The sequence below is a fragment of the Paroedura picta genome, chromosome 4, assembly GCF_049243985.1.
Source record: "Paroedura picta isolate Pp20150507F chromosome 4, Ppicta_v3.0, whole genome shotgun sequence".
In the NCBI taxonomy this organism is placed as follows: domain Eukaryota; kingdom Metazoa; phylum Chordata; class Lepidosauria; order Squamata; family Gekkonidae; genus Paroedura; species Paroedura picta.
In genome coordinates this window covers 124,337,263-124,347,944 of record NC_135372.1, presented here as the reverse complement: position 1 = coordinate 124,347,944, position 10,682 = coordinate 124,337,263, and the positions used below count along the sequence as shown (strand labels likewise).

The 10,682-nt window shown below is 45.1% G+C and overlaps 1 protein-coding gene across 1 annotated transcript; it reads left to right on the top strand.

The window, feature by feature from the left end:
• Window positions 1-1,548: 1,548 nt before the first annotated feature.
• On the top strand, window positions 1,549-8,625 carry OCSTAMP (osteoclast stimulatory transmembrane protein). The gene is made up of 3 exons (XM_077336349.1): window positions 1,549-2,110; window positions 4,864-5,914; window positions 8,076-8,625. The coding sequence occupies exons 1-3, from the start codon at window positions 2,049-2,051 to the stop codon at window positions 8,442-8,444; spliced, it is 1,482 nt and encodes a 493-aa protein (XP_077192464.1). The 5' UTR covers window positions 1,549-2,048; the 3' UTR covers window positions 8,445-8,625.
• The last annotated feature ends 2,057 nt before the right edge of the window (window positions 8,626-10,682 follow it).

Genomic DNA, 10,682 nt, shown 5'->3' with positions numbered 1-10,682 from the left:
ATCCCCCACATTATTGTCTCTAACTGGGTGAGTTCTGACGGGGCTGTGTCTCCTCCGGGAGCTCATTCCGAAAAGGCCCTGGCCCTGGTCGAGGCCAGGTGAATCTCTCTCGGGCCAGGGACCACCGGCCTGTTGAAACCAGCAGAGTGTAATACTCTTTGGGGGACACATTTGGAGAGGAAGTCCCTCAGGTACCCCGAGCCCAGGCCACGACTGGTCTTAAAGGTCAAAATCAGCACTTTGAACCTAATCCTGTATTCCACTGAGAGCCAATGCATCTGTCTAGTTCAGCAGTGGAATAGGCTGCCTAAGGAGGTGGTGAGCTCCCCCTCACTGGCAGTCTTCAAGCAAAGGTTGGATACACACTTTTCGTGGATGCTTTAGGATGCTTAGGGCTGATCCTGCGTTGAGCAGGGGGCTGGACTAGATGGCCTATATGGCCCCTTCCAACTCTATGATTCTGTGATTCTGCCTAAGCACAGGGCATATATGAGCCCTCCACAGAATTCTAGTAAGGACTCCAGCAGCTGCAGTTTGGATCAGCTGTAATTTCCAGAGTAAGGACAAGGGAAAGCTTATGTAGCGCAAGTTACAGAAGTCTAATCTGGAGGTGACTGGTGCAAGGATGACTGTGGCTAAGATATCTGGGGCCAGGTACAGGCCTAATAGCCTAGCCATAGATGGAAAAATACCTGCTGAGCTACTTTGGCGACTTGAGAGGGAGGTGTCAAGTGCTACCCCCAGTTTCCTGACAGCTTGTGCAGTTTAGTAACCTCTCTATGTCATTTCTATCTTCTTTTTGAGATGTGTGGGAGGGAACTTCATCTTAGCTATGTACAGTATTTCCAAGATCACTGTCTTAGACAGTTTGTGTACTGGGAACTTCACTGCCCCAGCTCTTGTGCAGGAGCAAAAATCAGGAGCAGATGAGGTGCACCGGGCCAAATGCTCCCCCATGTGGGTGCAGGAAGAGGTGGGGCAACCTGCCACGACTAAAACTCCAGCCTGCAGCCTGGCATGAAACCTCCAGTGAGTAAACGATCTTAGAGAGCAGGATGTAGTGGTTAAAAAACAGCAGCTTCTAATCTGGAGAATTGGGTTTGATTTACCACTTCTCCACACGTAGCCTGTTGGGTGACTTTTGGCCAGTCACAGTTCTTTCAGAGCTCTCTCAGCCCCACCTTAATCACAGGATGTCTGTTGGGAGAGGAAGAGCAGGTGATTATAAGCCGCTTTGGGACTCCTTCAAGTTGTGAAAAGCAGAGTACAAAGAACTCTCTCCTAAGGATACACACAGTGGCATTTTGAGTTGGCCATTTTATTTTCAATCTCTTTCTAATAATTCCCCAACATTATGTTTGCTTTTCTTTTGTTTACAATGGGCAAGTTTCGAGCAGGATAGAATCCTCTGTGTGAAAATTCTGCTCCCTGTCCTAACCAGCACCTTGTAGTCTCAGCCAGCTGTGACGGATCAGGTGACGAGTGACTGCCTCACCAAAGCCCAGTGGTTATTCACAACAACCAGCCTTGCCGTAGTGTAAAAATAGATCCCAAACTGGAAATGCAGTTCTTCTGCTTTTTCTGAACTCATCTTGGTAATACCTAGAGGAGTTTTAAACAGAGCTCTGTGTGGGAACAGTATGGCAGAGGTTTCTGAAGAGGAACAGATATGTCTCTAGGAAATCTTGCTCAAGATTTCTCGTGAACTGCCTTATATTGAGTCAGACCTTCATTCGATTAAGGTCAGTATTGTCTATTCTGACTGGCAGCATCTCTCCAGGGTCTCAGCCAGACGTCTTTCACATTACGTTTCTGATGGAGATATCACTGACTGAACCAGGTACCTTTTGTGAGCCTAACAGATGCTCTACCACTGAACCACGTTTCCATTGCTGAAATGGAGAAGGCTGGAGGGAAGAAAACCAGATCAGCTCTCAGCTATTCTCTGCTACTCCTTTTAAACACTCTTCCGTAAGGAACCAGCTGTGTTTCTTGGTCACCCCTTGGTCAGCTGGGAGCTTTGTCAGTGAATCCTTTTCTTCATCAGGATGAATAGCTGGAAGATTCCCGAGCGCTTACAAGAGAACTGGAGACACCTTCACGGAACTAGGTATGTAGCTGTTCTTTTCACTGGATTATCAGAGTCCAGTAGCACCTTTATGGGTCTTAAAGGTGCTACTGGACTCTGATTTTATTGTGCTACTTCAGACCCACACTGCTACCCATTTGAATCTTTTCACTTGATTATCACACACGCTGCTTGTTTGCCTAGAAAAATAATCCAAGGAAGAATTGCTCTAACACTTCCATTGTGAAATTGTCCCTCAAAAGAGCAGCTGGTTAAGTTATGCCTTGCTTGGGGAAATGTGTTCACCCAGGTAATAGCTGATTAATATAATACAGCCTACCAACAGTGATTTGGCTGGCATAAGGGCTTCTACACTGCCTTTGAGGAAATGCATGCAAGTTTCAATTTAATTTATTACTTTGGAGAAATGCCATGCGAACTGGTTTTTGAAGCTACACAGAGAAGCAATGATTATAGCCCTCGGCTCCAAGAAGTCTGATGTCCTGCACAGAAATTTAAAAAGAGGTTTATTTATGTAGCATTATAAGAATGTAACTGAGGACAATGTAGCGTGATCCTTTTCATTCTAGAAAGATGCCTTAAAGAGATCCTGAAAAGCAGCCATTAACAGTATATTTATTTAAAATGTCAAATAATGTTTCAAAATTATTTTAAAATTATTTACATCATTTAGATTCTGCCTTTCTCTCCAATGGAAACACAGAACCAATTACATCATTCTTTTCTCCTGGGTTGTGTCCTCACAACAACCTTGCGAGGTAGGTCAGGCGGAGCGTGTGACTGGCCCAAGGTCACACATGGCAGAATGGGAATTTGAATCTGGTTCTCCAAAGATCCTAGCCTAACACTTTAACCATTACACCATACTGGCTCTCAAATTACTAGTTACATTCTCCAAGCCCACTCGGTGGACTGGGGTGTTGTAACATTTTTACTAATCCCTGCTCTCCCGTGCAAGCAGGCTTGCTGAGCTTGGGCCAGCCTCTCTCTCAAAGGGAGAATATTGTAAGCCTCTTTAGTGAGAAAAGTGGAGTACAAATATAAAAATATATAAATACTACTGTTTCCACTGCAATGTCCTTCTCCCTGATAGTAGAAAGTATTGTCAAGTCACAGTTTATAATGAGCCCATAGGTCAAGCGAATGCTTTCCAATTTCTCCCTACCCCCCCCCCCCTTTCGAATTCTGATATTGAACATTCTTCAGGTATCTGGTGTATTCCATAGCAGAGAGAGTGTGAAATTTTATGATAATGGATGGATTTTCCATATAGCTCTAGCCCTGCCCGCATGTTACAGTGAATGAGTGTACACTTATTTATCAGACAGAGCCGACATGCACTCACTTTACAAATCAAGCCATGGACCAGGATTTGGATAAATGTGTTGTTTTAATCACACGTTGAGCTGTAATGCATTGACGGTATCGTGAGCATTACTCTACAAACACGTAAAGACAAATCAGTTGCAAACCATAAATGGACTGTATGTAAGTTCACCGCAGATTGGGAACTGGGTTAGTATTCAGTATCTGACTGAATTTCATAGATGACCAGGTGCACTGGGATGATAAAGGGCTCTCCTGCACTTTCATGTTCATTGCTCGAGTGCCCCTATTGCAGCCTTTCTCAACTTTTTTTCCATTGAGAAACCCCTGAAATGTTCTTCAGGCTTTGAGAAGCCACAGAAGTGGAGTCATCCTGCAGAATATGGCTAGGAAGCAGAGCTGTGTACACACCCACTCAGGGCCCCTCCCCTTCCCACCCCCTCGAGGGAAGGGCAGGTCAGGCAGACATGACCATATACACTCATATCACCCGACAAATGTTTAATATATAAAAATTTAAATGACCCCCACCCATTCAGAAAAACCTTCCCGGAAACTTGGGATTTCACAAAACCTTGGTTGAGAATACTTTCGGGTGACCCCCCAGATATGTATTGCTCCCTCTAGTGGTCATTTCAATATTACATCCCTGTAATTCCAGGATAATCCTGTGCATTTTAATACTGCAGGGAAATATACTGGAAAATTCCTTTTTTCCCTCCTGTCAAGTCACAGCTGACTTATGGTGACTCCACAAGGTTTTCACTCAGAGGTGGTTTGCCATTGCCTGCCTCCATGTCACGACCGTGGTACTCCTCGGCAATCTCCCTTCCAAATACTATGCAGGGTCAACCATGATCAATTTCTGAGATCTGTTGGGATCATGCTAGCTTGTACTATCTGGGTCAGGGCTGGAGAGACAACAATGTAATATCAAAACAACCACAAAAGGGAGCCAAACATATGTGGGGGGAAATAAGATGCAGTAGGGTCACCCAAGTGACAAAAATGTGTGACAGACCCCCCAAATGGTTCAGGATAAAGTGGAGCCCTAGCAGAAGTGGAAGTACTTCAAGAACTGTTGCTGTCTAACCCCACCACCAGTGATACATTGCTATGGGCTAGACAAGAGCTGGGTGGCCCCAGAGTTACTGCCAACACCCATGGGACTTGCTTGGCTCATCTTGCTTGGCTGATAGTGGGCCTCTTTCCTGATAAAGTAAAAGGGGCAATCTGCCCAGATAACTATCCTTTTTTGAGATTTCACATTTGATTTCATGTTTGATGCTGCCTCCCCCCCTGGATTTAGAAAAGCCATTGAATCTAAAGCACATAAACTGTTTGAATTCGAATAACAAAATCCTCATACCAAATCTGAGTGATGAAGTTGGAAATGTAGTAAATTTGTAGTAGAAACCGAGAATAAATAATGTGCATTATTGATACAGGTTGGAAGTCTGGACCTACTGTCAGGATATTTTATTCCCATGGGTACAAGCTTTCATCTGGGAAGTCTGGCTTGCATACTCAGCACCGTTACCCTCGAACCGCAACCAGCTGATGTGCTTATTTCTGATGTGCTGTTGCATTGCGGTGTCAATAGGAGGTCTCTTCTACCGCTGGATGTTTTCCTCACTGCAGTATTCCTTCCAGTTCTCCACTGCCATGGCAGCCGCTGTTAGCCTTCTTGCCTTGTTGAGCCTTTTCTTGGTGCACCCTCTCCGTTGCATGTTCACAATGATGGTGCCTACTCTAGGGACCAAGCAAGGGCGGAGGATTCTTCTGTCTGCATGCTTCATGATCGTGGCAGTCAACATTACCCCCAACATCCTCAACAACATCCAAGCCATATTGCAAGTCATTAAGTGCATCTGCAAGAATTCCTCAGAGAGCATCCTTAGCTCCACTCATCTGTTGGGAAACGCTTCTTGGGATTTCAGCCACTATCTCAATGGGATTGCTGACTATATGCCAAATCAACTAGTGAAACCTAGAGATGGCTACATTCAGTTTGAAACGCACAACAACAGCTTCCTGCTGAGTCAGAAATTGATCAACGCTAGCCAAGGGATCAAGGAAGATTTCTCGCACGTTGAAATGCTGGCCCAGAAAGTCATGCTGTTGGTCAACCGTGTCATGGCCGGCTTCTTACTCTTCTATTTGATCTTCGAATCAGCTTGGTACCTGAAGGGCTATCTCACTGACCTCCAATTCGACAACATTTATATCACCAAAAAGCTGGAAGAATTGGCTCGGGAAAACAAAGCCAATCACATACTCACTTGCTCACCTAAGAAACTGATCAAGTCAACTGGTCTCAAGCTGACCCGAGAGGAACTCATGACATGCTTAAGGCACATGATTCTCCCCACATTAATGCTGATATTGACACTGGTGATCATGGCCACGGATTATATTGCCTTCCACTTGGCCCAAGCTATAGTGACTGAAGTCTCTCAGTTCCCCGTAGTGCCAATTACATTTCAGATAAAATATGATGTGAGTATCAGGGCCTCTTGCTTTTCCTTTTAAATGAAGGCATGTCAAAATGTCAGTGCTGAACAGCGCTGAGTTGAACGCTTCTCCTATCAGGCCCATACATAAGTATGAAGGAAAACACTATGGGTGGCAATAATCTATCCTTCTCCTTTAGAACATGGAGTTAGAGGACCAGTGATGAAAGCATGAATAGATGAAGTTGACTTATGCAAAGTCCTGGCTTTTGGTCTATCGAGGTTGATGCCATATCTGAATGGCAGCAGCTCTCCAGAGGTTCAGGTAGAAGTCCTTCTGATCAATTCCCACCCGGCTATTTAACTGGAAAGGCCAAGGATTGAACCAGGGACTTTCTGCATACTGAGCAGATGTTTTGCCATGGAGACCTACCATGGTCCTACCTCATGGTAGCCGTCACTTAAAAACATACCATAGGGAATTAGCGAATACAGGTGGGGTTGTAGTCTGCAGTACCTTATTTCATTTAGTGATTTATCTCCTGCTTTCCCACGATCATTTAAGTCTTCTGGGCCTCTAGCATCATTTAAACTGGTATGTAATATCAGGAGTACAATCTTTTAAACAAACACCATATTAATATATCCTAGAAAAAGGAAAGAAATGGGTAAAAAAGAAAAGGCCTGGTATTCGAAAGGACATTAGTGGTAGTGTTAATATGTTCTAAGAAGAAGAAGAAGAGTTGGTTCTTATATGCTGCTTTTCTCTACCCAAAGGAGTCTCAGAGCAGCTTACAATCTCCTTCCCTTTCCTCTCCCCACAACAGGTACCCTGTGAGGGAGGTGAGGCTGAGAGAGCCCTGATATTACTACTCGATCAGAACAGCTTTATCAGTGCTGTGGTGAGCCCAAGATGCTGGCTGCATGCGGGGGAACGCGGAATCAAACCTGACTCACTAGAGTGAGTGAGTGAGTCAAACCCGACTCAAACCCGGCTCCCCTAGCCACTACACCAAGCTGGCTCTCTTTGATAAGGAAGAACCATAAATTGGGGCACTGTCACAGAGAAGATCCTCCCTTTGCTACCCACTCACCTGATGTCTGAGTGTGTGGCCAGTGATTAAAAAATTCTCTGAGGAGCCATGTTCCTGTAGGCAAAAGGAATACATCAGGTACCTCCATTCTTGACTATTTAGGGCTGTACTCAGCCCTTAGAACGATGTCTAGAATAGACCTGCAGCATTCCGCCAGGCAGTTAAACCTGGTGCTATCACAAGCCCACTTCTCAGGGTTTCTGAGAATGTGCCAGATTTGTGGTTGAGATCTATTAATAAAATGCTTCGTTCAAAGCTCATCCTTCCTTCCCGTCATTCACCTTCCCTTATTTCTAGAGCAGCCCTTTCCCAATGAAGCGTTAATTTGGGCCCTGCCTGATTTTGTCAGAAGTTAAGCAGGGTCAACCCTGGTTAGTATTTGGATGGGGGGGGCACCAAGGAAGTCCAGGGTTACGACACAGAGGTAGGTAATGGCAAACCCCCTCTGAATGTCTCTAGCCTTGAAAATCCTAGGAGGCTGCCGTTAAGTCAGCTGCAACTTGATGGTACTTTATACATGGAGTCACACAAGACTTAAAGGCCTCCCCCTCCCCCAGCATGGATTTCATGTTATCTTGGCCCACTGTCATTGTAAATCTGTTGCCATGAACATGGACTGTACAGCTCTCCATTCAAAGAGCTACACAGATTTCCCTGCATGACTCATGGTGTGCAAACTGACAATTGCCACCAGCAGAAATTAAATCAAAGCGTGTGTTTTCCACCCTTGTGCTATCCCTACACTACATTAAAGTAGGACAGTTCCTTTTGAATGTAGGGTAATTTGTAATATTCAGCATCTATTCGTTTTTGTTGATTGTTTCAAAGAATTTGCAGGTGGCTCCGGGAAATGCTATCAAAAGACTTGATAGCTGATTTATAAAAATTGCATTCTTTGGAATTAGTCCAAACAGGCACGCTCATGTCTTATGAGCAGGCCCATCCTTAGCAGAGGTGACTGGGATGGATTTATAAGAATGTGAACAGAGTGTTTTCTGAATTTTAGTTTACAGTTAGAGATGATTTTTTCCCAGTCCCAAATAGAAGTTTCTTTTGCTCTGTAATGGCTTCTCCATTTCAACTGAATGCTTCTCTTTGATTTTTTTTTTCCAGGTCAGACTTACCTGGTTGAAATTTTGGGGAAAGCTGTTTAATGATGCTTTCCCAACAGGACAAGTGATCTCGCCTTTTGAAAGCAGCTATCACCAGAACTTGACCTTTGTCTCTGCCGAGTGCTCCATGAAATGGCCGTGCCCTCCGAACACATCCGTGATCTTTGCTGTCGGACTCCTTTATTGCATCATTTATGCCATGATGTTTCTGGAAACCTACTCGCACCGCCTGCGCCGCAAAATTTCAGCCTCCTTTTTTGAGAACCAGGAAGACCAGAGGATCCACTCTCTGTACAGGAAACTTGTTAGGAAACACAAGCGAAAGGAGCAAAGGTGGCGGCAGCAGCAGAAATCCACAGGGCTTTGTTAAAATGTCCTCTTTTAAAACTTCCTGGTGGCCCCCATGGGGTTTTCAAGAGACATATAAAAGTGGGTTTGCCATACTTGCCTCTGAATAGTGACTCTGGACTTATTTGCTGGTCTCCCACCTAGGTACTGACCAGGGCTCACCCTGAATTAACTTAACATCTGTGGTCTGCTGAGATTGGGCTAGGCCAGGAGTAGTCAAACTGCGGCCCTCCAGATGTCCATGGACTACAATTCCCATGAGCCCCTGCCAGCGAATGCTGGCAGGGGCTCCTGGGAATTGTAGTCCATGGATATCTGGAGGGCCGCAGTTTGATTACCCCCGGGCTAGGCTATCCAGAGCTCAGGGCATCGGCTTTATTAGTATCTATTAACAAACAAAAGAGATGATATAAGTGAGAAAAGAAACAGAAATATGCCTACAGGCTTTAAAAATGCATAATAGTGAACACCATCTTGTATCTTATTATTATCACCAGATAATAAATATTGTCTACAATTCTCAAAAATCATCTGCATAGTTGGAGGTATTTATAAACTTGTTTACTGAATTTATCCCCTGCTTTCTCCCCAGTGGGGATCCAAAGCATCTGACATCATTATTCTCTCCTCTGTTTTATTCTCATCATAACTACCTTGGGAGGTAAGTTCGGCTGGAAGGGTGTGGTTGGCCAAGGTCACCCAGTGTGTCTTCCGAGGAGACCAGGGATTCAAGCTCTGGCCTCCTGGATCCAAGTCCAGTGCTGTGACCGTATCAGAACGGGCTGATTTCATCATCAGGGTTATTTTCAAATCTAGCTGAGCGATCTTGAAACTAATGTTACTTCTGCTTTTTTCGCTAATAGGCCCAAATGGGTTTTTTTGGCTGCTGTTTGCGAATTTATCTCCGGCTCACTTTCAAATGGGTCAACTACATCTTTTAGATCAGTGGTCCCCAACCTTTATATCACCATGGACCAGTCAACGCTTGACAATTTTACTGAGGCCCGGGGGGGGGGGTAGTCTTTTGCTGAGGGACGTCACTGCCTGAGCCCCTGTTCCACTTGCTTTTCCAACGGCGCCCCTGACTTCCCGCTGCCCACTGGGGGGCGCTGCCAGCAGCAGCTGCTCAGTGCCATGCCAAGGGGGAGTCCCAGCAATGGTGGCCGCTGGAGAGCACCAAAGGTAAGTTGGTGGCAGAGTGGCAGGGCAGCCCCCGAGGCAGCAGCCGGGGAGGAGGATGAGGAGGAGCTGCGGCCTGGCATCGACTGATCCATTGACTGGTACCGTTCTCTGAACCAGGGGTTGTGGACCACTGTTTTATGTGATCATGGCCCAGGGCTCGTTGTGCTGAGCGCTGGCCTCACATTTCTTTTCTCTCTCTATTTGTGAGCCATAAGCCCAAAATGGCAGAGCCATGAGGATTTTTCCACTATTGTTATAACAAACTTACACTGGAGGACTCAACCACTGAAGAAGTCAAGGAAAACGGAAAATATCTAGAAACTGTTATGGTTGATTCTTCATATTTATAAAAGAAATTGTATTGGAATTGAATAGACATACTATCACAAGAATATTACCTTGGAAAGTTTCTTTCTTTTACAGTTGATATTCCATTGTGAACCTTCCTTTTTCGGGGCAGAATCAATAGCCAATCTGTTCTGTTTCATATGTTCCAAAAAACTGATTCTCGACGTGGGGCGAGGGGAGATTATGGGATAGGTTGCCAGCTCTGGGTTGGAAAGTACTTGGAGACTTTGGGGATGGAGCAGGGAGTGGATAGGAGTCAGGGTGGGGATGGACCTCAGCAGAGTACAATGCTATGGAGCCCACCCTCCAAAGCATCCGATGTCTCCAGGAGAACAGATCATTTTAGTCTGGGGATGAGCTGTAATTCAAGGGGTCATGCCAAGGGTAGTCAAACTGTAGCCCTCCAGATGCAGTTTGACTACCCCTGGGTCATGCAGATCTTACCAGGAGACTGGCATCCCTATTCTGGGAGGGCTGAATCATAGCCCAGATGTAATCTTATAGTTGTTTTGGCTCCAGCACAATTTTCTGACTTCAGGAATAGATTCTGTAGCTAAATTATAGAGTATGCATATCTATATCTATATCTGCAAGCGTGTTCCTACGTGTAATCACTATCACCCTTTTTTTAGGCTTGCAAGATTCACATGGATATTTTAATCCATCCCCCCAAATATAATTAATTTTGTTGGCAGGTTGGAGGTGGCGTTTAACTGAAAGGGAAATAAAT

Excerpts from the sequence above, each read along its gene's own strand:
- OCSTAMP (XM_077336349.1), top strand. The coding sequence starts at position 2,049 with ATGAATAGCTGGAAGATTCCCGAGCGCTTACAAGAGAACTGGAGACAC. Across the intron at positions 2,111-4,863 it reads AGACACCTTCACGGAACTAG|GTTGGAAGTCTGGACCTACT; the intron begins GTATGTAGCTGT and ends TTATTGATACAG. Across the intron at positions 5,915-8,075 it reads CATTTCAGATAAAATATGAT|GTCAGACTTACCTGGTTGAA; the intron begins GTGAGTATCAGG and ends TTTTTTTTCCAG.